Below are 26062 nucleotides of genomic sequence, written 5' to 3'. Positions count from 1 at the left end.
CGGTGTCGCCGCTGCCCGCTGCCGGGTGCGGCGGCAGCGGGGCCCGCATGCGCCGTGAGGGCGACGCGAGAGGGAGCGGCGGTGCGCGTGCGCCGTGAGGGCGGAGCGAAGGGAGGAGGGGAGGGGCGGAGCGGAGCGAAGGGAGGAGGGGAGGGGCGAGCGGGCGGATCTCGACGGCGGCGGCCCGCGCGGTTTGAAGCGGGTAAGGACCGGGCTTAGGGTGGCGGCGGAGCGGGCAGTGGGGGCTTAGGGAGCGGCCGAGCCGGTGCTGTTGTCGAGGCGCATCTCCTCAGACCCGGGGGTAGGCTCTTCCTATCTCTTCTTTACTCTCTGTTCCACTCCTGGCGGGCGGCCGCTTGGCGGCCTCGGGTCTTCGGTTGGAGAGCGCTGAAGCGGGCGAGTGCCCCGTGCCCCGGCTAGCCTAGGCCCTCCGCGGCGCGGCCTCTTCGCTGCCGGACGCTCCACAGGTGCGACGATTGCGAGCGCGGGCCCCGCCGCCCAGTGCTCCCAGTCGGCCCGGGACAGCTGCGGCTGGGGCGAGCGGAGCGGCGGGATCCTGAGGCGGGATCGCGGCCGGCCGGTTACCGGTCCCCTTCGGCCTACGGAGCCGGGCGGCGGGAGGACCCCCGCGCCACTGAGGCGGGCGGCGGCGGCGCCTCGCCGGGGAGCGCTGGTTTCTCTGAATCGTCCGTCCGTTTCCCGGCGACATTTCTCAAGCTCGGTCTGCGAAGTCTCCTTCACCGAGGTGAGGGCCGGCTCCGCGTCCTCTGCGCCGCCAGGCCCTCGCTGCGCCGGTTTGCTTGGTGTCGTGGGCCGCTGGGCAGCGAGGCCAGCGCTGTGTGTTCGGGGGGTGGTCCTGTTACCGTTTCGGGTGCCTTGCCGGTTGCACGACCCTTCTGATGTAACTGAGACAGGTTATAGAAAGAGACTTCTGGCAACTGATGTATATAGCAGGTTTTTCCAGTTTTCATAAATCACAAGTTATGAAGCTTCTCGTATTTCATAATGCATACAAGCAGAACTCTTTCTCAAAAAAGACAACTTGTACAGAGTAACTCTTACATAGTGAATGTGGGAAAAGATAGTGTGCAAAATGTATGTGTACGTTTGGAGACTCGGTATTTCCTTTTCTGTATTTTTCTCCCCCCCTTCATTTTTTTCTGTTTGTCTTAATTCAGTATCTTTAAAAGTGTCTTTGCAAATAGTATTCACATACATTTAACAGTTTTTTAATATTAAATATTTTAGCGGTATGTGTGGTACCAATGGAATGTAGTATGTGGACTTGCTCTACAAGTGCTGCTGATGAAGACCTGCTTGCAAATTTACAGTCATTACATAGTCAGCTGAAGAGAACTGAAAAAAGCCTACAAATTGTAGAGGAAGAGCTTTCCAGGTATGTGCATTTGGGAATGAGAACAGCCTGTCTCTTGTAGTCTATATTGCCTTGTTCAGTATAATGGATTATTGTAAGTAGCAATTGTTGTGCTTTACTTCTGAATACTCTTTGTAAGCAATTTAAAAATAACAAAGGAAAAACAGCGTAGCAACTTTTTACTCCCTCTTCTAGCACTGGTACAAGTGAACATTATGGTCGCTGCTTCCATGAGGCTGCAGACTTCACTTTGGAGGACCTTGTTCAGCCTAATTGCAGCTGTCAACGCTTTTCCAACTGTGAGAAGAATGCTATTAAAACATCTTGCCAGGATTTTCAAAGAAAATCTGAAGTAAATATTATACTTTAACTTATTTATATTACTTTGGTTTTCTATTTCTTGCTATGTTTAAGAATATTTTTTGCTTTTAGTGCTTGGAGTTGATAACCTGTTGCTTTGGGCAACTGTATCAACTGAGCGCTCTTAAACATATGATTTAAATACAGTTGTTCTGTAGAGCTTCCATTGATGTGTATATTGCTTACACATATATAAACGTCTGTATGTTTAAATATATATAACCCTCCCCCCCTTTTTTTTTGTCTAGTCTTACTCAGTATCCACAACTTCTGATAAAAGTGCAGAAGAAAATGAACATCTCAAGGAGAAGCTGAATGTCCTTCATGAGCAAAATGCATCCTTGGTTTCTCAGAACCACTGTCTAAAGAACAGGGTGGAAACAATGAACTTCGAACTGATGCAGTCAAAAACAAAAGTATGTGTCTTTAGTGTATTCTTCAAAAAGAACAAACCTCAAACCTCCCAAAAATGCCCCAGTGACCTTGACTTCTGAGTCTGTAATTCCAAGCAGAACATGCTATTTTTTGTCTTGTCTGAATCTATTTAAATTTAATATTTAAACTTTAAAATTTTATATTTTATTTTTTCTTGGTATTCAGCTTTAATCTTGGAACAGAATAGTTTGGAATCTGTATCTCCACGAGCAAAACAATTCTCATGTTCCGAAGTTTAATCTAAATCTAATTCTGTAATTAAGTCACAGAATGCAGAATACATTATGTAAGAAAATAATTCACTAATGTATTTAGTACTGTAGATTCACATGTCTGAACTACATGAAGATTAATGTGAATAACAATGGCACAGCAGTCATTTGTCTAGGAAATGCATGATGTTGGCCTTTCAGGTTGGATTAATACTGCTATTTTGAAAAAGTGAAGGTGAGTTGGAAGGAAATATTGTATCTAGTAAATCATTACTGATTTAATTTACAGTTGTATGTACAGTCCTTTTCAGGACAACTGTCTTCTTGTATTTAGTTTGTATTTAACATTAAAAAAATAGCTATGCTTAATGCTTTTTGTTTGAGGAATGTTATCTCCAAGACAGTACAAATAAACAGATCAGATGTTTGACTGTCTGGCATGGAAAGAACAGGTAGTAGTATATAAACTTTTGGGGAAAGGTGAGAGAAAAGATGAACACGTAAAGAAATAACTGCTAGAGAAGCATATCACACTGGAATGGTGCTAGGGAACTGGAAGGATGCTAAATGAGCAGAAAATTGGAGGTCAGTTTGTGTAGATTAACAAGCATATTCTACAGTAAGGTTAAGAGCACTATGTCGTTCAGTAAGTAGACTGTTCTTGTGTCTCTCGTGAAGGTGTATATACAAGTGTTAATGAAATCCCAAATATGTTTGTATTTCAGATTTCATATCTTGAATCGACTTTAGGTACACATTTAGTCAGCATTCCGAAGTGGAAAGAACAGATCGCAAACTTGGAAGCAGAAGTTTCAGCTCAAGATAAAATTCTGAGGTAATAACCATACTTTTAAATCAACATGTTATTGTGGTCTGCTTGCTAGTCAAGTATCTTTCAGGATGACATAATTGCTGGTACTGTGTGAGTTATGTAATCTGGGCCTTGAAACTTTCATTTTGGAGCCATTTATAGGAGGGAGGTACAGGGATTTTTTGGTATTGCATGTACTTCAGGAAATGGAGAAAAAGTAAAGGCTGGTAAAAGAAAGCAGTTTATAATGTATGCTAAACATGAATGTGCCCTCATAACTGACTAGAGTGATTGTATGTTACATGACTGCTTACCTTCTGTAGTAAAGTGTACGTGTTTTCATACATGACTGTGCAGCGTGTAGCATAAAAGAGTCGTTCTTCATTAATATATTAATCATGGCAAATGCTGAAGTAAAGCTAATGTAAACAGTGCTCAGGCTGTCAGGAAGGCATAACTGGCTGTCAGTTTATCTTACAACCTCATGCTATATAATACTCAATTAATATCTCAATAGTTTGTCTTCACAAAAGAAGTGAAAGTACTTATATTTAATTTAAGTGGTTTTTTTCCCCACGAGTGTATCCTGACCAGTCATATATTGCCAGAAAAATGGTGATTTCTATGTTCAGATCTCAGGACCTGAAGTCACAATACCTATTGATGAGTTTGGATGCGACGGCAGACGTAATCCTGGGTAATCTGGAGACTATGGGTGTTGCAAACCCAGTGTTGAGAGTTGCAGCGTGTTTGACTAGAATTTCTCAAAACATCATGTGCAGAAAAGAACAACAAAAATGTAATTTCCTTACAAAAAAGTTCCTGTTTTTTAATTATGCTTTATTTATTTGCTAGAGATGCAGAAAATAAACTAGATCAAAGCCAGAAAACAGCAATGGAAAGAGAAGACATGTTGCAAAGATATAAAAAGGACTATAAAAATCTGAAAATGGAGTTAATTGAACAAAACAAGCAAGGAAAGAGGTAGCTAAATAACTTTAATAAATTGAATACAGAATAATAGTGCATAAGTGTTTATTTCTATTAGCAGATGTTTACTTTGTGGAATCAAATTATTTCTGTGTTAAGGATTTTTTTTTTAAAAGGGGAAATACTGTGTAAAGATTATTATTTAAATAGGTACTTTTTAAATCTTGACATTTGCTGGTAGTTGCAGACTGATACTGTACACTAGCTTTATCACTGCTTTTTTCCCTTCAGAATAGCTGTACAGTGGAGAGCTGAAATGTATTCAGAACATATTTTTCCTGAACTATTTTTGACTTTGTCTTGCAAGAACCGGCAGTATATGCTCAGCACTTGGTATTCAGCAGTACTGAGTGCTGTATTATTGGGATTGGTGTGAGGAAAGTGACAGAAGCAGAACTTAATTGAGAGAACATTTTTACGTTATCCTTAATCTTACCTGTCTATATGGTACTTTTCAAATGGGTGCTGTAATTCCATCCCAATCCCCATTTCCCTTTCCTAGTGTCTCCTTTAGCCTAGTGGTTGTGTGGCTTCTGGGAGGGTTTGGTAATTTCTTTTGACTGTTGGAAGTTGCTGTATACAATCCTATGACCTCCAAAATGTAATTTTAAAGAAATGATAGGAATAAATAAAAAGATTCCTACCTGCCCATTTAATTTAACTGTATTATCTGGGGCAAAAAATAACTGGATTAATGACTTAGGAAAGCATTTCATGAGACTTCTGAATGCAAAACTCTTGTTTGGCTTGTCTGTCTACCCATAAAATTGCCTCTAACCTTCCTGTAGCTAGACAAATGGAAATGCTGTGGGGCTTGCGCTACTGGTGAGGAATTGTGTTGATTTATGTTCACTGTTCATTCAGAGCGTGTAGGGTTGGAACTAGCTCTAATTAGTTACTAGTTGCAAATGTAAATATTTTAGTGCTTTAGAAAAATGAAACTTCTGCCAGGTGTTAAAGGCAACATATGGCCTTATGGTTAGTATTAACAATTATTACAGTTTGCTTCTTATCAGTAATTATGACCACTTGCTGTTCTTTGGCCAACAAACTGAAATGCTTTAAACTAACACAGTTTTGTTTGTTATTCTAAAATTCCTTTGTCCTCTTCTCTGAATACTTTTGTCATCTCCAAATGGGCAGTGGTCCTCGGACTGAGAAATGCCAGTCTGAGGGTAGGCCGTACTCAGATGAGGCACTTGCCCTGTCTCCACAGTTCCCTTAGTGGAAGAGAAACAAATGTTACTGAGCAGTGGTAATTTTTGTGTGCTTGTGTTGGGTGTCCTGAACAGGCTGCACACTGAGCTGTCCTGAGACTAACTGTTCCAACTTCTTCCCTAGTGACTAACAATAAGGGAAAGTAAGAAAGGGTCAGGCACATGGAGTAATAAAGCAAGATAGTAGGTGGTCGGGGTTGCTGCTTTCAACAGTTGCTCGCATAATATCATCCCAGTCTCAGCTTCTTTTGTTATTATTGTTTTACCATCTCTTCAGTATCCTCCAAATAATTTATCCTTTGAGTTCATCATGAGAGCTTCTTCCAGTATCAAAATCTTTTCTAGTTCACCTTAAGCAGTTTGAATTTTAAGGAGCATTGCTATCTTCTACTTCCTTATCATACTTGCTACCCCATTCCCTAAAACAGGCTTTTACTGGTAGAGACAGGAGGAGGAGGCTTTGAATCAAACCCCTTTTGACCGGGAATCAAACCCGTTGATTTTTACATTCTTAGTCTTATTGGAATTTTGTTTATATTAATATGCAAAAATGATATTTAAAATTGATTTATGCCTTGTGAAACTTTTTATCTAGGGCTTGCAAAGTTGGAAGAAAGGAAGTCACCTGGAACAATGAATTTAGTAGTTGCTTTTAGTAACTGGAGGAAATAGTTACACAATGACAGAAATTTATTATTTTTAAAATTTATATACTTTGCAGAGCAGAGCAGCAAAGAAATGAAGCTTTGTTGAATGCGGAGGAGCTGATAAGGGCTTTTAAAAGGTATAAAGGGAAAATAACTGAAAAACTAGAAAAGGTGAGCATTTTTTGTTCACTTGTTTTTGCCGTGCTATTAGGACTTTGCTTCTTCCAATAAGCTAGGCAGCTAACAGCAACGGGTTCACCAGTGGGTCAGTTGTTTCTGCTTGTTTGTGGCAAAGTTCTAGGAGAGGTGGAACAGGGTAAGCAACTGTTTGTGGTGACAACTTCTGTTACTGAGTTTTAAACTGCTCACAGTCTGGACAGCCTGCATCTGAGGTATTCGAATACTACTGCTGTTTATTCTGTCTCTTGCTTGCTAGCTGGGAATTTTACATTTCAGAAGTATATGGTCCTTTTAAAAGAACTCTTGACTCCATCTGTATAATCTGTTCAATGAAACACAACCTAGAGAAGAGCTAAGATGAAAATGAATTCACCTCCTAAGTTTCCAGTGGTCAAAATTGTTAATGCTCCCTGCCTTGTGGGAGAAGAAAATACAGGCCTGAGACAGTTAGCTCTTACAGAGGATTTTTATTTGATTAGACTTCTTGTGGAAGGAGATTGCCCTAAAATATTAAACCAAAATATTTCTTTTTTCCCAAATGATAGAAAAAAAGCAAACTTCTTTGCTCTTCTGCTTTTCTTCACAACAGTGAGCAGTAGAATTATCTACAGGCTTACCAGAAAGAAAAAAAGAAACAGCGTAGTCTTTATAGTGTTCTTTCAAAAAAAACCCCACGGTTGGCCATGTAATCTTAGATAATTGTTTGTCATGGTTTAACCCCAGCTAGCAACTAAGTACCACACAGCTGCTCGCTTACTACCTTTCCCCACCAGAGACATGGGGAGGAGAACTGGGGAAAAGGGTAAAACTTGAGGGTTGAGTTAAGAACAGTTTAATATTTGAAATAAAATAAAACAATAACAGTTGTAATGAAACAGGGAGAGAAGAATGAAGTCCAAAGGGAAGGGAGGGGAAAAAACCAACCAAGTGATGCACAATACAATTACCATCCGCTGATCTGACAGCCAACCAGTCTCTGAGCAGTGATCGGCTGCCCCGGCCAGCTCTTCCCAATACTGAGCATGACATTCTATGGTATGGAATATCCCTTTGGCTAGTTTGGGTCAGCTGTCCCAGCTGTGTCCCCTCTCAGCTTCTTGTGCCCCTCCAGCCTTCTCTCTGACATGGCCTGAGAAACTTGAAAAGTCCTTGACTTAAACATTACCTAGCAACAACTGAACATATCAGCCTGTTATCAACACTATTCTCACGCTAAATCCAAACCACAGCACCACCAGCTACTAGGAAGAAAAATCAACTCTATTCCAGCTGAAACCAAGACATTATTGTCCAGTAACGAAAAAAAATTCCTTTTTAAGGTTAAAGCTGAAGAAGCAGTCTTGGGAAAACGTTTAATTAATTGTGAAAAAGAAAAAGAGAAGTTGAATGAAAAATGTGTCAGCTACAGAAAGGATCTCGACATCCTAGAAGAGCAATTAAGGTAACACAAAGGCTTTTAAACATACAGTTATTTAAGAAGAAATTGCACATTACAACTGTCACTGTGAATGTGCTGCTCAATTCACGTAGTTCACATCAGGATCAGCGTCACTGAACACTTAAGGTCAGTGTCAGCAATATAACAGACAAACTACAATACTATACAGCTAAAAAATGTTAGCATACACTTACAAATTTTAAAATTTCTTTGTATAACTAATCCCTAAAAATTCTAATCCCACATGCTGTCACATATTCACCATAACAAGCAGCACATCATCAAGTCCTCTGGGAGCACAGCTTCCTTTGGTTGCACGCTGTTGCTGTGGGAGATGTGGGTTCTCTGGTTTTATGTGTACGTGTTCTGCCTGCTAATGTAAATGCCAGTGAGAAAGCACCCTGTGAGTTCCCTTACGCTTCCAGGTGTGGGTCCCTACTTGTTGCATACCGTATTGTCAGTCCCTAACTAGAATGAAGGATACTGTTGGCATCAGATGGGGAAGCTGCACTCAGGCCTGAACAGGGGTTGTGATGCTGGCTGCATTTTATGGAATTATCAAACCAGGTTTTGACTGCTCTTCTGTTCCCACTCCAAGGTCCTTTCCCACTGTTAAAAATTAAGTTCCTTGTATGTTTCTTTCCAAGCTGAACTCCCCTTTGTTTCAGAATTCTTTTGTTAATTCCCTCATTACTTTAATGAGGGAAGACAACCATCAGCTGGTTGTCTTTAGCTGGTTTGGACAAACACCTTCTCCGATCGTCCATTCACACACGCTGTCCACACTCACATTCCTGTCTTAACAGTTGTTCTTTGTTCTTCTCTAACAGTTTTGGCAGGGATGAGCAGCGCGTGAGCACCCTTACACTAGCCTGAGCCTGTTTAATAGCGCTCTGCTGCTGCTGAGAGTGTGTCTTTCCTGCAGACTGCCCTTTTTCTCTGCTAACTTGCACTGGGTTTGGCACTCATCAGGACCTTTGCTGAGCTAATTCAGTTTGCTAAACCAACAGGTACCTTAAAAAGTAACTGATGTGTGATGGGCTAAAAATACAATTGGCTCATGGTACAGTCAGGTATGAGGGGAGAGAAGAAATGGGACCCCTCCTGCTCTTGTTAGTGGCAGAATGCTGAACTAGCTCAGTCTTAGTATATTATTTTCATATATTGTGATTTTAGGTATTGTTATATATTTATTTTATTATGTTCTTAAGTTTCGTTGGCTTCAGCACAATTAAAGCCACCTTGATCTGTTTCCTAGCAGTGACTCTTGTGATATTGCTTAAAACTTTATTAAGTTGCTTAAGAATGAGAACTAGTTTATTCTCTCCTTTTGTTTGCTTACGGCAGTTTGGTCCTTAGGAACAGTGAAAGCTTAGTAAAGCAGTGAAAACTTTTCTGTCCTTTGTAAAGAGGTAATCTTAGGTTTTGAGAGGGAGGATGCTAGTAAAAGAGTATAGTTATGGTGTGTTCTTCCAGTACTTCTAAAAATTAAAATATGTTGAGCTATACCTTTAAAATGTTATACTTTTTTAGACAACTAAAGGAAGAGAATCATGACAAAAACCAAGAAATTAAGACTCTAGAGGCAAAGAACACTGAAATGGTATCAATGCTGACTCAGTCTGACCAGAAGATCATTGAGCTTGAGAGTGAACTTCGTGAAAAAGAAACAGTACTCAAAGAGAAAAATGCTCTAGTAAGTGAAAATGCAGAGCTGAGAGCGCTTACAGCACAGCAACATAACCACTTGAAGTTATGCTGTCAAGAAGTTGAAGATTCAAAGGAAGAGCTCAACATACTAGAAACCATCATTTCCCAGCTGTCTTTAAGTACACCTGAAGAGGTACAGTGATTGATAAATCCTTAAAAATTGTATTATGCGTCTTAAACAATTCTAATAGGCATTGTGTGGAAATCCTGTGACATTCTTGAGAAATAATCTGAGTAAAATGTCTTTGGTTTCCAAGTTGCATGGATGACGTGTTTACTTAATTTAAATATTTTACTTTTGTCTTCTCATTAAAGAACAAGGAATTGGTGCTTTGGAATTGATTGATCAGCAAGCATTTAACATTCCGTTCCTCTGTTCTATGTATTGATTCTTCGTATTATGTCTGTTCTCTAAAATGTGATGATTTCCCGTTATATGATGCAGAAGTGGTTCCCAGTAGAACAGTATGACATTTCCTGTATGGCAGACACATTGTGTCACACAGGCAGAGTTGATGTATCCACCTCAGCACTAGAAAAACTAGAGCAGGAGAGATGTTTGTAGGAACTTGTTTTTGCTGGGAAAGAGAGGGCACACCTTCCCTGGCTGCAAATGAACTTCTGTTTTCCTAGGGTAAACCCTGGCTTAAGAGCCTGAAGATTGTACTAGTGAAGTTTATCACTAAACTGACTGCAATGGCGGAAGAACCATATAAAAAACCCAAAGTTGTGAACTGATTGGGGTTATGGGAGGAAGTGTTGGGAAGGGCTGGAGATATCTCAGGTCAGGAGTACAGATTGCATTCAATACCACTTTTTCCTCACGTTAGAGGGCTTCTGAGTATTTCATTACATTACTAGAATAATTCCAAATTCTCCCAGAAAATGTAAATGCATTTTCCAAAAAGGGCCCTAGAACAATTTTAAGGCCCTTCCAAATAAATGTCTATGGTCACAACAGCACAAAACATAACTTTTATACAGAATTACTACATTCTCTTCAGCTGAGGTCACTTTGGCAATTCCAAAAGCATACAGAAAGCATACTTTTGATTTTTTTTCATTACAGCTACTCACATTTATACTTCAAAAACCAAGATATCTGATGCAATCATGAAAATCTGAAAGGAAGCATGATATGAGAAGTTCAAAACATGGAATTACTGATAGTATCTTCATTTATTTAATTTTTCACAGCAAAACCATTCATGCTTTCAGTACCAGTACAAAGATACCGAAAGGAATGGTGTCTGTTTCAGAGGGCCTTTTAATACCTATAATTTCTACTTATGATGTGAGACAAACCTGCAGTGCTCTGCAAGCACGCGCTTAGGAGAATAATGATCAAGTGATCTAAACTTTTAACATCCTGGTGTGTGTATCTTAAAATTTATATGCTAGTATAATAACACATGAATTAATCACACTGTGAAGCAATTTGGTTTTGCATTGATCTTTGTTTTCCTTTAACTTCTAGTTTAAATGGCAGCACTTGAAACACCAGCTTTCCAGTTCCTTAAGAGAAGAAGGTGTCTCTGAATCTTCTTGTGAATTGAATAAACCTTTGATTGCAGACCTAAGGTATAACTTTCTGGTTGCTGAATTACAGCAAGAATAGGCAGATGATAAGGTGGTATTAGAATCAGCATGTAGAAAGAATGTTAAATAATTGTTTCCTCCTTTATAATAGCATTAAACTGGCTATGAAAGAAGCAGAAATTCAAAAACCTTGTGCAAACTTTGTCTGTACTGGAGCTGAGCATCTTTCTAATGGTAAAGAAGTACAAGAAAATAGCGGGTTATGTGGCCTGGAAACAGAGCCTGTCAAATTGATCAGAAGTCAAGGAGGTAAGCTTACCACAACAGCTGTGCAGTTCTGATTAATCCACAGAATAGGAATTTTTGGTGGAGTTTAAATCATTTTTTTAGTGTTTTTGAAATTTATCTCTGTGAGCTAACGCATACAGTTTGATTGAACAGGCAGCATTTGCCACCATGGAATTCTGGATATTGTCTTGTTCTCCAGACACATTATTATTCTTCCTTTTGCTATTTATGTTTCTTGTTCAGCAATAGCCAAGCTATGAGTTGTTGTGTTGAAATAGAACCATGCATTTTTCTTTATGGATGTTATGCATGCTGTTGCAGAATTTCTGCAGGTATTCGTTCAATTACTGTTAGAATTGCTCCATGAAATTACTTCAGGGCATCTATACAGTGATGCTTTCTTCAATTATTTTGTTTGTTTGTCAGGGTTTTTTGTTTGTTTGTTTGTGGGGGTATTTGTTTCCATGAGTCACAGCTTTGTTATGTTAGGGGGGGAAATAAACAGTCTTGTTACTGAACTAATGCATACAAGATTTAGAATGCTGTCAAATTGTATTTCTCTTCTCTTTGGTTTGTATGATTGTTTGCTTGAGTGCAGGTTTTTATGTTCTTTTATAAATTAATCTTAAATTTATTTTTTTTACTTGGAGAGAGCAGAAAATGTCAACAGTTGGAACTTATCAGCAAACAATTTGAAAAGGAGAGGCAAAGATTCCAGAAGGAGATAGAAAAGTTACGTACTAAAGTGACAAAAGCAGATGATGAGAATTCTTCTTTGAAGATCAGCATGGATCAGAGAGCCAGTCAGTTTAAAATCATACAGGAAGACCTACTGAAGAAGGCTTCAAAAACTAGTAGCTTAGAGAAAGAAGTAAGTACTGAAAAAATGTCACTTTTTGTTTAGTTCAGTAATCAAAGATAGTTATGGAAAAACTGCAATTGCCATATTAACTTTTAAAACCTGGCTTAGTTAAGAAAAACTGGAAATGAAATCTTTCTGCTTGCTCAAAAGCTTAAGATAGCAGCCTTACTTTGTTAGACGCCAGAAATCTCATTTTAAAGCTGATGTCGTTAGTGGGCTTTAGTACTACTATTTTGTGCATATTCTCCACATAAATCGATCTTGTTGCTTTGGTATGGTTGAATTAATGTGTAATCTTAAGAAAAAGATGTTGAAGAAACAGTTGTATTTTTCCGCATTAAGAGTTAGTACAGTTGCCAGAGATTACGATCATTACCAGAGAGTCACAAAAAGACATTAAGCTTCAGCTATTTCTTCTCTGGTTGTGTAAGTTAAAATGCTAATGTTTCCATTCTGGTGCTAATGTGTTTATACAATTCCAGCGTAATGGGAATTGCAATACTTCCTACTAGTGACTATAAATAAGTATGTAATAGCTAATCCATTCATATGGCACTGATAGTTATCTTTAATTGGATAAATTTGAGGTAAAATGTCCTGAATTCTTCTCTGTACGTAATAAGGTTTAATAGATGATACAAAACCAACCAAACAAATAATTAAGAATATTAGGAAATAGTAGTAGCTAAAATGGAGTTGCTGGTAAGAAAGTATATACAAGTACTTGAATGAACTTGAAACTGTTGTCTTTGTGCTGTTTTGTGCCATATTTTATTCCAGATAACAAAGAAATCTTCTCAACTTTCTGCACTTGAGAGACAATTGGAAATAAAGAATATTGCTTATTCTGCTGCTGCCGCAAAAAATACAGAGTTGGAACAGGAACTCATGGTAAAGTGTTCTTAGTGAGAAACTATATTTATGTAGAAAGACATAAATGGAGATTAAAGTTCAAGTTGCACCAGTATTAATTCCACGTGTTCAAAATGGATAGACTTTCAGATCTGCTAACAGTCTGTGCAGTCTTTAAAAACCTAATCTTGCTTCAGGTAAGCCACACTTTTTTCCTGCTTTGGAACATGGTAAGTTACTAATGGATGTTACTTTTTCCTTGTGATGATATGTGCAATGAAAATCTGGTCCTATTGAAATCAGTTGTAGCATTGCCATTTGTTTCAGTGAGATACGTGTAGACCTGTGAATATCTTCTAAATGGTAATAAGTGAAAAGGATGATCTAATGCTTGGAGCACTGTAAATTCTGCTCTGGATATTGTTACGCAATATTTGTTAGTTTTGGGAAAGGTCTAAGGTTGCTAGAAAACGAAATTATTTATGTGGTCCCTTTCAAATGGAAAACTGTATTCTAAAGATTCCATCTATCCATGTGAACACAGAATTAATTTTTTTCTTTGTCAGAGGTTCCTTGCTCTGGTTGCTGTAATCTGTGCCAGCAGTCCACCTGGGCAGACACCTTGTCTCTCTGTAGTGGCTGCATTTAGTGACACTCTATATAATTTGTAGGTGTGAAATCCTTTGCTATGAAACATGCTGTAACTGGAGTATTTTCTGAGTTGTTCTTTTGTGAAATCTAGGAACCTTATAATCAATTAAAACACCTCTTAATATCACAGCCCAAATTAAGTAGTTTTTGTTGTTGCTCTTTCCTAGGGAAAAAACAGACGCATTCATGAGTTGGAAACAGCTATCAGCAAAGAACATGAGCAGATAACTTCTGCTTTTGAAAAGGAAAAGTTGGCTCACCTTGAGCAGCACAAAGAGATGGAGAAACTGATTGAACTAGTAAGGCTTTCCTTGTGTGCTACTATGTATAAATGATATACTTAGTAACGTTTTTCCTCTGTTAAATTCTTTGTCTTGGTATTTGAGGCAGATGTCCAGTTAAACAGTTATCTCTTCTCCCTACATTCCCTGATTTTAGTTAATTTTCCAACACTACAACCTCATGATTTCCTTCAGAGATACTCGTATCCACTTTTCTTCTGAACTGAAGAGAAATAGGGATTTATGAAGAATACTGTTGTTCTTTGCTCCAAATATTTAGGGGGGGGAGGGAGGGGCAGTATAGCTTTTTTGCTTACTGTGGTTAAACCATGACAGCTTCTAACAATATTGTCTTGTTTGCTGAACTTCTGGCAGCCTGAGCCTTATGAGCATCTGTGTTCAGGGGGAGCTGTAGGTAGGTTTTTCATCTTTAGAGAATAATTCTGTTGCTTTGTGTGGTTAGAAGTATAACCTTGGCTATTTCTAGCTGTTCAGAAAGCTTGTCATCTTTCACTGAAGAAGGTATGCATGTCTTGCTGTCTTGGCTGATGACAGACAATTACATTCTGCCTGCCCTCATTCTCTTGATTCTCCTGTTGTTTTACAATATTAAGTGTTTGGGATTTCTTGATATTTTTAGGGCTGTGAATACTGCTGATGGCAGGAATGTATTTACTTTTCTTTCTTAAAGTGATGGGTGAATAGAACAGAATGAAATGTTCATATGCACAAATTCTCTGAAAAAGCTTATTAAAATAACCATGAATTACTTATGAACAGCTTCAGACACAGCTGGAGAAGAAACATCAACAATTCATTGAACAAGAGAAAATAATATCTGTTTTGCAACAAGATGTTATACGTAAACAGCATCACATTGATTCATTGGATGGGTTGCTGACAGAAAGCAGAAAGGTAAGTTTGACTCTTTAAATGCAAGTCAAACAGGTGACTAATGAAAAACATATCCATAAACACATGAAAAAATTGTAGAAAATAAGATACTTAGTGTTTTGCTTCTTAATTCTTGTTTGACTAATTGACTGAATCTAGTGCCGTTCCACCTGCTGCTGCTACTAATATATTGTACAAACTTCAGGACCTTTCACTATTTTCTATCTCAGCATTCTATTTATGCCTCTGGCTTGCTCTTTGGGCTTCTTGCTCTAATCAAAGGAAAGAGATCTGGAAAAAGAACAACTGCATCTATTCTGCTCTAGGTGGAAAATCAAGAATATTCAATTATGGCTGTGTTTTATTTCTATTTATATTCTGCAGCAGCAGAAATTAAGGGACACCTATCAGGAACAAATTCACTTCAGAGAATGATGTACATAAATACAGCATACAAGAAATTGTGTTTTAAATACACTGATCTACACACATGCAGCCCCCACACCACACCTCTGACTTCTTAGCATGAGTTTGAGGTTTTATTAGTTAAATTACTGTTACTATATTTACCTTTTTTTCTCTTGAATAAAAATACATGTATAAACAGGAAATGGAAAATCAAAATGTCAAGAAAAATCAAGGACTGAAGATGCTGAAAAGTCAGTTAGAAGAAGAAACAATCAAAGTTAGTAAGCTCTTTGTAATTTTCAATGAATAGTTTTAAAGTTTGCAGTAATGATGTATTTCCTTTTATACTCTATAGAAAAACTATTTTACGGCTGCTTTATAGAAATTCGTCTCATGTAAATATTTCATAAGTCATTAACCTGAAGTCTTTCCTTTTTTTAATTAAAAGAAGTATGGCAAAACCTGCTGTAAGAGATTGTGCAATGTGTAATTTCTTTATAAAATTACTGTACTTACAAATAGGGCAGATCTGTGCTTGTTGTACTCTTGAAGTAAAACATTGTCTAATAAAGATAATGTTATATAGGTTTCTGATCTAGATACAGCATATATTTTAGGCATGTGTGATGTTATGAATCATGTTTTTAGCCATCTATACCTCTTGCTAGTGTTTGCTTGATAAATGTTTTCCATGCAGCGCTTGCAACACTATTTTAATAAACCACTGCTGTGTGGCGATTTACCACGGGCAAACAATGTGAAATTTTCAGGACATCATTAGGAGAAGATACTGGGGACTTAGCTGGTAGTGTGCTCATTCTGAACTTGTGTTGGACCAGTTTTCTGTCCAAGTGGCTTTGTAGTATTTGGGATGTTTTCCAGAGATTTAAAATTAAGACCCATTATCACTTTTCAAAAAGCTCTTGAATTCAGGAAGGGAGAGAGGTATACAGTCCAATATGTTTTAGAGAAATGGTGGTACTGATGAGCTAATCTGCAGCTACATTCAGTACAAATCTGGCTGATGAGAAAAGTCGTCTTAGCATTGAAATCAAACAGTTAAAAAAAGTTTAATTGCTATGGCCTAAGATCTCTGGGTTTGTTCATTATAATTGTTATATGGATAATTGTTCATTATAATTTTTATCTATTTAAGGTTATAATACATTTATTAGAGATTACACCGATCTGAATCAGTATAAAAGGGTATAATAGATTAACAGTGTTGACATTACTAAAAGCTTTTCCTTTCCCTTTTGGTAAAACTGAGGTACTGTCTCTCAGTGCAGAAATGAAAAAAAAAATATATTGCTGTTAAGTAGCTTTCTGAGAGGAACTGTATTAAGGTCTGAATATTATTTTGAAAAAGACTTGTCATAACCTACATATGATCATTCCAAATTTATTTGTACAATTTTGTATGTAATAAAATGTGGTGGATTGATTTGGTATTGAGCATATGTTTGCTTTTAAGTTCTAGCTACTGACAAATAGTGGAATATTTTCTCATAACTGATAGTCTCATCTGATTTAAACAGTCTAAAGTATTGTAATTTAATTTCACAATTAATTTTAATTTCTGAATACTATTTCAGTTTTAAAGTTTAGTATGATCTTCCATGTCTGTTTTAATACTTCACATAAAAATCTAGCTTTTGAGACCTTTTACTTGCAGATGTTTTCTAACACTTTTTTTAGACTACTTAATAAAAACCATGCCATGCAATTTTAAGTAATCTGTTATATTCAACTAGGTGAGACAACTTGAGTTGGCACTAAACATATGTAAGGAAGAAGTTGCACTGTACTTGAATCAGTCACAAGAAAATAAGGAGATATTTGAAAATCAGCTCAAAAACAAGTCTGAAGAGGTAACAGCTTGTTTTAACAACTCTTCTGTATTGCAGAGAACACTTGTTATGAGTGATTTAATCTGAAGGTTTATGAAATAAAATACAAAACATTTGCAGCAGGAATTGAATAGGAAGGAAGCTGAGAAAAGACTTTACAGTTTGTAAGAGTAAAGGGGAAAATCATAACCAAGAAACACGGGATAAGCTTAGGGAAAAGAAGTACCAAGATAAATGAATTGTTAAAAGAAATAACAAAATCAGAATTAAGTGAAAGAAAGTATGATCTTGGGAAGGAATAGAGAGCACTATTGCAAATGCAGGTGCACACAGTTGATTTGTGTTTCACTATCTAGTGGGTAAGAAGATCTGGGCATAAGAAAATTTTACTTCAGGCCCCTGGGTTTTATTGTGCTTTCCACTACTACATGAAAGCAAGAAAGAATTAAGTTTAAATATTATTAATATAATTAATTTTTATTTGTGGAAATGCCTAACCACAAGAGGTAATTATCATAGTAGGCTGTTCATGTCAGTACTGCCCTACCTGCTGAGAGAGAGGCTTTAGTCAGCGGAGGTTACTAGACCCTGCACAGGAGGAACTGGCTAGAGATCTGTGCTTTGTGTTGCACATATGCTTGTGATACTTATTGCTGATTTCTAAGCCCTAAAAACTGTTGGTTTTATACTGTATATGAAACTCAAGGGTAGCAAGTGAGGTTTTGTAATTTTGACCAGCGTTTTCATAAGTGACAGAGTCACTACTTCCATTTTGGGATGAGCAGTTAATGACATTTATTTATTTATCTGTTTACCACCCCACCACTCCACCCCCCTCAGATTCTTGGCACTCAACACTGAGAAATCAGACCATTCAACATGTGACAAGTTAGGCACTCAGAATTCCTGTTTTTTATTGTCATAGAGGCAGGAAGAAATAAAGGGGAGGACTAAGAACAAAATCTCAAGGGGAAAAAAAGGACTTTTTGAGAAGTAAAGAAGAGTGACAGAGAGAAATGTAGTTCAGTGATTTAGAAATGGTAAACCTTTGTTTATGTATGTTTTTTGAAATACTAACCTGTTAAGGTATATTTAGAAAGCAAGAAGTCAAAAACTGGGCCTGGTAAGTTACTACTTTCCTCACTTTATTAAGCACCACTCAGTGACCAATTATGAGGTGTGTTCTGTACTGTTGAAACTGTAATACAACTAAATTCAGAGCCAGAAGTTTTATTGAATCATAGGTGTGCTTCTGTGCTTATTAAAAAAAAAAAAAATAAGAGTAGCTGATGCAAGTGCGAGTAAAAACGTTTTGTTGTAATGGAAAAAAAATGTGTTTTCAGGTTTATTATTTACAGAAAGAAATAAAACTAAAAGATCAGAATATTCAGGACACAAGTGAACAAAATATTCTCCTACAACAAACTTTGCATCATCAGCAGCAAATGTTACAGCAAGAAACAATTAGAAATGGCGAACTGGAAGATAGTCAAACTAAACTTGAAAAACAGGTACAGTATGGTGAGAAATATCTACATAAAGATCAGTAATTAAATACTTTTATATATGTTTCTGCAATACCTTTAAAAGCTGAATGTTTCTTTGATAACTGAGTTGATTGTTACTATTTTAGATCTGTCTAAGATAAAGAGTTTAGCGATTTGTTTTTTTTTTTTTTTTGAAGGCAGGTTTTGTGCTATCAGAAACTCTAGCGTTAGTGGCAAAGTATTTGGAAAATCAAACCCTAGACTGCAATTAAGGGGAGGCGTATTCAAATTCAGATGGTTGAATCTTGTTATATTTACTAGAAACTATTTGTCTTTCAAATGTGACTGCAAAGATCTAGTCTTAAATTACATGCAATTTTAGACAATAAAGAAATCCACTCTTAAAACATTCACTATCTGAGTTGCAAGGCAAGGATGTATATTTCTTTGGTATGTAACTTAAAAGTACCAACACTTTTAAAATACCATTTTAAATAGGTATCCAATTTGGAACAAGAGCTTCAGAAGCAGAAAGCATATGCAGAAGATGAGTTGAGAAAGGTAGAAGAGAAACTTCACCTGGCTGCTGAGGAAGCATATTTAAACAGACAGAAGGTGGATGAACTTAATAATACAATCGGGTAGGTTTAGAATAACTGAGAGGTGTATCCTGCAGACAGGGACATCAGTAAGGAAGATTGCTGCCTGAAATGATATTCCGCTCTGTAGTTCTAAAATTTGGTATGAGCATGGACTGGAAATGAAGGGAAGTTTCTGACTAGCAGAGGGATGAATTTCTGGAACAGTCTTCCAATGGAATTAAATGTGTGTCCCGGCAACTATTTAGCCTGAAGATGACACTTCATAATGCAATTCAATTCATAAATGTATCAAGTTGCTTGCAATTCTAGATAATATAATCTACCAAGCTCTCCTAGTCTTGAATATGGTTTTGATTGCAAGAAAAGCCTACTTAACATGCCTTTTTTTATTCCTATTTTATTCACAAATCTTGGAGCATGTAAGGACACACACGTATTGCTTTTGTTATTACAAGGTTCATTTTGTTTTTGTTGCTTCTGTTTAGACAAATTAAATTGGAGATGGAGCAGTGCAAGAATGAACTTAGTGGTATGGAAGAAGAAGTAGTGCAATTAAAACAAGAGGGTGAAAACAAAACAATGCAGATAAATCAGTTGAATATTACTTTGGACGAAACAAGATCAGAGCTTGATGAAAAGGCAAATGAGGGTAATGTCACTATTTTCTTTCTCAAGCTTCCTTTTATCATGCTATTTCTCTATATGTATTGGATTAAACATTTTTCCTTTTTCTCCCCATTTCATGGTCAATTACAGGAAAGTAATGTTTTTTTTTTTTAATGTATTGGTAATTCCATAGTTTAAAAAAAGAAAAAAAAAAAAAAACCACCTCCAAACAACCCGCCCCTTCGCAAACCCAGAAAACCCTCAAACTTCTTTTAATATACTTTTGAAATTTCTTATTTTTGTGGGATGTATCTTTATCCTAGGTGAAATGAATAAATAGTTTTCCCTGTAAATTGGTAATGCAGGATTTTAATGTGGTAATCAAATAATACACACAGATTTAATAAAGACTTATGCTATTCACAGAAATTCAGCTCTTTAAAACAAACAGAAAAGCCCACAAGAGGGTCTATAGTAATAAAAAACTTTCGGACCCCACCTCCTCCATTTAACTTAATTTTACCATTCCTTTAAACTGGAGGCAGACTAGCAAGTCTGTTTGCATTTTTCATAGCACTACATATTCCTTTAGTATGTTGTCTCTGTACTTTCTCCTTGGCCAAATGCTTTTAGATACATCCTCATATTTCAAGTCAGTTGCAGATTATGAGCTGAATAGAAATAGAAAGACTTAAGTGCCATGAAAAGCTTGTTGCATAACCTCAGAAGTAACTGTTTTTCTAGATTTTCCTAAAAACAGATACTAAAAATGAGTTATGACCACAACTCCTAGCAGGCAGTGGTGTTGCATAAAGACCCTAACTTACTGATGATCAAACATTTTGTGTTTTGTGTGTGTAAAATAGTGAAAGATTTAGAAGATAAGCTGCTTCAAAGTGAGACTTGCCACAGGGAAGCCTTACAGAAAATAGTAGAACTAGAATCTGCGTTACAGAACGCCCATGGAGAATTAAAAATCACTTCAGCAGGGCTTCAGGAATTAGAAGATGCGTTACAGAATGCACAGTCCTCTCTGGAGGAGAAGCATGTTGCTATTATGGATCTAACAACTGAGCTCAGGTAAGGTGGTATCTTTTTCATCATGAAAATCTTAGTTGTGTTAGTTTTTCCTTAGGAGTAACGACTAGTTTGGATAGTCTTTTTTTATATTCTTAGCAGCTCTCTGATTTTTAAGTGGTTTGTGGCTGTAAGGTAACTTGATACAGAAGCTCCTCAGCTCACTTAAATTTTGAAAAGTGATGCTGAATTCTTTTTTTTGGAATTCTGTTTTAATATATGCTAAAATATAATTTCTGAATTGATTTCCCAAAGCTGTGAAATAATCATAAGATTAATTACTTTCTTTTATAATGAAATTGTTCAGTTTCATTCCTGACCATAAATTAACAATATTTTCTTCTGTACTATTCTTTTTTTAAGAACATGTTGTCCTGATAACCAATTAAATAACTTGAATAATGAGGTTATTGGGAAATCTCCATCTGGAATATAGTTAACAGAATTATTCTATTTGGGTTCCTTTCTTTGCAATCAATTGGTTGATCAACGTTTTGGAGTAATTTGGCTTTAAGTAAGTAATAGTTCTCATGATTTTCAAACTGGATACTTGAAGCTAAGCAACTGAATGTGCATTAAGCAATTAAACATGAGAATTTCAGGTACTGCAAGGGAGAAATTGAAGACAAAACCCAACAACTCTTTGACATGGACCAAGCGTTGAAAGAAAGGAACTGGGAACTGAAACAGAGAGCAGCTCAGGTCAGATCACTTTTGAGTATGTTACTGATAGTTATTCCTGTTGTGTAGTAGATAACTTATAAAGAGCCTGCTAGGTTTAATCGCCTTTGCCTATCGTTCCAAACTACTGTTAATACAGCCAAAGTGTCAACCTCAAAACCAGCTGTATGTTACTGAAGCCTTATGGTACAACGAAGATAGGGTTGTGCTCCCCTAAGGGATCACAGATTACTATTGTGATAGAACAGAAGCCTCATGCAAACCTGTCCCATAATTATTCTTTAGTGGTAAAGTTACAGGACAACTATTGTCAAAGCTGATAAAATGAAGGAGCTGTACTGAAGTGTGCTTGGAGATGATAGATGCCTTTTCTTGTTTGCACTGGAACATATTTCGTTAGCTCTATAGCAGCCTCTAAATATGAAACAGTATCTTTGTTGTGAATAAATTTCTGTAGCTCACCTGAAATATTTGCAGTCTTTTGGTCTGGCTTCAGGATTTGATACCCATCATGTAAAAACTATTCTTCTGTCACTTATAATTAGCCTTTTAATAGCTATTTCCTGCAAGAGTTAGCAGTCTTTGTATCTGCTGCTCCTGGAATTCTTGGAAACAATAGGATTTTTTTTTTTTCTTCAGCAAAATTTGGCACTTCCGAACAAGATGGATAATGAGCTACTCATTCCATTCCATTTAAAATGAGAACTAGGTTTGTGTTCTGTGTATCTGAGTACAAAATGTGTTCAGTTACAGACTACTTCCCCATTTTCCCCCTCTCTTTCTTTTAAATGTGATAGCTAGGGTGCATTTTTATATTGACTACTTGAGAGAATATTCTTGAGACTACAAAGGATTAGTTTCATTCCTTTTGCTGTCATATTTTTTAATATTACTATTTTAAACCAGCATACCGGTTCAAAATAAAGTATTTCCTTTTTTTCCTTTTCTACATCTAGATTACACAGTTGGATATGACAGTTCGTGAACATAGGGGAGAGATGGAACAACAAATAATTCGATTAGAGTGCAATTTAGAGAAGTCAGAGTTAGAAATTAAGGAATGCAATAAACAGGTAATTCTTGCTTAAATTAAAAACCCAGTTTCACTAACAAAGAGCAGCTAATTCTAAGACAAAGTCTGGTCCTGGGACACAATAGCTGGCCAGGTTTAGTCTAGAAGAGTAAAAGTGGTTCCTTATTGTAGGGAGAGGGAAAGAAGTACCTTAATAATGTACCAGCAAAAATATTTTATGTTTGTCAGTTAAAACTAAAAATTTTGCAGGGATGTAACAGTATAAAAATTAAAATCTTATTTGTTTACTTGATATGATACAGCTCCCAAACCGCTCTTTTGACAAAGGAAAATGTTGATAAAATAAAAATACAATAAAAAATTGGCAAGGGAATCCAAAGTCAGAGGTAATACTGACAGTATTTATGAGTTTTGTTCGGGGTTTGTAAGTGGTTTTGGTTTTATAAATAGTCCTGATTTCAGTAAAGTATCTGTTCTGATTTAATTGCGTTTTCTGTTCAGATGGAGAGCTTAGAGAAGAAACTCCAGCATTCTAAAGATGAGCTTCGTGAAAAAGAGTTTGAATTGCTCCAGAGAGATCAAGAAATAAATCAGCTGAAGAAAAAAGTTGTAAGAAAACAACAGAGCCTAGAAGCTCTTGAAAAGGTAAGATGTTCCTTAGACACACAACAAATTATCAGTTTATAATGCCATTACTGTGACTGCTTAGAAGGAACAATATGGTGTCTCTTCAGAATAAGCATCATTACTTCTCCCCAAGTAATTGTATGTTATGTCCTGGTGTTTGCTGAATCTTAATCCTCTAAAGTTAAACCAGTTTAGTGATATAAAAATCAGAAATGTAATTGCTTTGTGGATAAATTTTAATAGATTATCTTCTGTAACCCAATGTTCTGGCTATGAACATGGTCGTCTTTAGAAAGAAATGAAACAATATGCTGTGTGATGGGAGCTTCCTATGACTTGAGTATCTATCTTGTGAAAATAATTGCATCAAAAGAGCACTGAGATCTAGCATGCTTATAGGAATGCAAAGAGAGGTTTTTTGTGTAGTGAATGGGAGCGTATGGATGGAATAGATAGCCAATATTACTTTATAAATGATACATATCTTTAGTTTGGGGCATGAATCAATCACTAGAAGTACAAATGCAATCTGAAATAAACAGGAATAAGTTCAGTCAAAGGTGCTCACCAGCTAGAGGTAAAAAAACTGAAATGGCTCCTGCCATTCTGATTATGCTAAGGAATATCAATTAGGGGGAGGCCCAAGAATGATAGAAGAAAGGCTTTGAAAACAGACCTCCTTCAGTCCTGTTCCTTTAGAGACTTGGGGTGAAGGAAATGACGTTTCAAGTTTATTTTCATTGTAGTGAAGTAGCTAAAACACTGGATTTCAGAAGCATTCTGCATAAAATATGAGATAGATTGCAGAGGGGTTCTGACTCCACTTAGAATATGATATGGTTGCTTCTTTGTTTAAAACTTGTATATATTAACATGACGTTAGAAAAGACTTTCTCCATTAGTAACATGTTGCTAACTGACCAATCTTCCACTTAAACTTTCTGTCCTAGTTCCAAAAATGCAGTTACCTAATCTATCTGGAGAAAAGGGTGCTTGTGTGTGTGTGTGTGTGTCTGTGTGTCTGTGTTGCCTGGGGATATAGTCTGTCTCGTTCTTTTTCCCCTTAATACACCACCTTCCTTACTTATTACAGGAAGTGTATCAGTTCAGGGAAGTAACTGTTAAATAGGTTTGCTTTCTGTCCTGAACCGCTCTGCCTTTTTGGTACTCAGGAAACAACCAGGTCACAGATTCTTCAGTTGAATCATTCTTTGTTCTTACTCTGCTTTAATCTGTACTGAAGATCTTGCAGTAATACAACACTCTGCTACCCTTAGAATATGTAAGTATTCCAAGTAAAGGAATACCTTACTGAACATGCAGAATAGCTTTTTCATTTTTCTGGGAAACTGAAGTAATTCCCTTTATTAAAAAAAAAAGGGGGGGGGGGGGCAGATTTTACTTACAGCAAATTAATCTTTTGTGACCACAGTTCCTTACTGAAATGAAAAATACAATTGTATAAAAAATGGTAAGTGAAGTAAGAAAAAATCAGTGATTATAAAGATTGATTTTATTTTTTAAAAAGTAATTTTTACAATGCTTTTGTAGAAGTATACATAGTACAAAAATAATTAGGAGTTATTGTAATAATCTTTCATTAGCTGTAAGCTTATTATGTGCTACTTATAGGTCTGTGTACTCTATTTATAGCATTCCTCATAAAGTATCTAGCTAAACATGAATAGATACAACATAATCGCTTCTTACTTATCATTAACAGGAGCTGTAGTATAATGTGATGGTACGAAATATTAGTAGCTGATATGGCCTCTGTTGTGCCACAGTACTGGCTAATGTAAACATAGCTGCTGTGTATCATATACTAGATAGGCCATGTTGTTGATCACCTAATACTACTGGTTTTTTTCTATGAATGAACTGTCAAATAATTGTCCAGCATGTAAGTCTGTGTTTTAAAGCGGGAAAAACAAGCTAAACCCCTAGAAATTAACCAAAAAATCCTTCAACCCCAAGCATACTGTTTGGCTGCATTTATTTCTGTGTACTGTAGAGAAACTGTTAACGTTGATAAGATTTTCCTCACTTCATATTGTTGGAGTTCATAGGCTTTCTTCCACTTGATGCTGTTAAAAGGGTATTTATGAACACTTCATGAGGAGTTAGGAACATAACTTTTTAGGAACTTAAACACAATAATGCAGTTTGACATGAAGCCTTAAGCCTAGAGGAGTCATTTCAAAAGACAGCGCTCCTTTAAGCTGTACAAAATATTTACAGGGATTTGCGTATGAAGATTTCTTCTCAAAATATTCTGCATAATATTTTCCTACTTAAATGCTGGAACTTAATATGTGTTGAAAAGTTTGTAAATTTTGCTCATTTTGAAAGCAAATAAATTTCCAACTACAAGAACAGTGACCAAAAATGCATTAATAACTTTGGTCTAGGGGGCAGAATGTGAAAAAGAAGCCATGGACTTGAGACCTGCAGCCTAGTTTTCTTGAATTTGTGAGATAAATCTTATTAATGAAGAGTAACGTCTTAGTACAAATGGCTTTAGATATGGTAAATTGAGTGAAGAAGTTTAAAGGAAGGTTCTGATCGTAGATATTTTGTTTCAGGGGCACGAATTGTGAAGAAATGTTGCCTGTTGGACAAGCAGCAACCCAGGAATGTGCTGTTACTGGCTACATTATCATGCAGTCAAAGAGGAATTTTTAACATTGTATTTGTAAATAATTAATGTGGTTATTTGTATTAAAGTAAATGACAACCCCTTTATTTTTCCAACTGTTTTTGAGATTGCCTTGATATAATAACACCTTAATTTGTTCTTGAGAAATAAATTTTATATTTTAAGTATCTTGAGTTACTGGAATTTATTTCAGCTGTCATTTTTTCCCGAAGGATTTTAAACAGTGTAAAAATGTGGTTTACATCTGACTTCTAATTAGGAGCACAATGGTATTACCTTATTAACAATTT

At 36.7% G+C, this 26062-nt stretch overlaps 1 protein-coding gene across 5 annotated transcripts; it reads left to right on the top strand.

The window, feature by feature from the left end:
- Positions 1 to 154: 154 nt before the first annotated feature.
- CCDC18 (coiled-coil domain containing 18) lies at positions 155 to 25939 on the top strand. Of its 5 annotated transcripts, none has more exons than XM_055814865.1 (26): positions 155 to 202; positions 1249 to 1396; positions 1571 to 1727; positions 1984 to 2151; positions 3108 to 3217; positions 4049 to 4177; positions 6122 to 6218; positions 7547 to 7668; positions 9199 to 9508; positions 10853 to 10956; positions 11066 to 11223; positions 11853 to 12073; positions 12845 to 12955; positions 13735 to 13866; positions 14629 to 14763; positions 15350 to 15427; positions 16905 to 17021; positions 18344 to 18511; positions 18986 to 19128; positions 19575 to 19738; positions 20562 to 20775; positions 21375 to 21474; positions 22410 to 22526; positions 22988 to 23131; positions 24286 to 24395; positions 25699 to 25939. In XM_055814865.1, exons 2-25 carry the CDS (start codon positions 1266 to 1268, stop codon positions 24352 to 24354), a joined length of 3399 nt encoding a protein of 1132 aa, XP_055670840.1. In that variant the 5' UTR covers positions 155 to 202; positions 1249 to 1265; the 3' UTR covers positions 24355 to 24395; positions 25699 to 25939. The 5 variants fall into 5 exon arrangements, 4 of the variants coding, with proteins under 4 accessions (XP_055670840.1, XP_013154493.1, XP_027642331.1 ...); XM_013299039.3 differs by lacking the exon at positions 155 to 202 and adding an exon at positions 425 to 745; XM_027786530.2 differs by lacking the exons at positions 155 to 202; positions 22410 to 22526 and adding an exon at positions 622 to 745.
- The last annotated feature ends 123 nt before the right edge of the window (positions 25940 to 26062 follow it).

The sequence above is a fragment of the Falco peregrinus genome, chromosome 10, assembly GCF_023634155.1.
Source record: "Falco peregrinus isolate bFalPer1 chromosome 10, bFalPer1.pri, whole genome shotgun sequence".
Lineage (NCBI taxonomy): Eukaryota > Metazoa > Chordata > Aves > Falconiformes > Falconidae > Falco > Falco peregrinus.
The sequence above is the reverse complement of the archived record's forward strand: the minus strand, read 5'-3'. Positions and strand labels throughout refer to the sequence as shown.

Excerpts from the sequence above, each read along its gene's own strand:
- CCDC18 (XM_055814865.1), top strand. The coding sequence starts at position 1,266 with ATGGAATGTAGTATGTGGACTTGCTCTACAAGTGCTGCTGATGAAGAC. Across the intron at positions 12,956-13,734 it reads AGTTGGAACAGGAACTCATG|GGAAAAAACAGACGCATTCA; the intron begins GTAAAGTGTTCT and ends GCTCTTTCCTAG. Across the intron at positions 14,764-15,349 it reads TGCTGACAGAAAGCAGAAAG|GAAATGGAAAATCAAAATGT; the intron begins GTAAGTTTGACT and ends ATGTATAAACAG.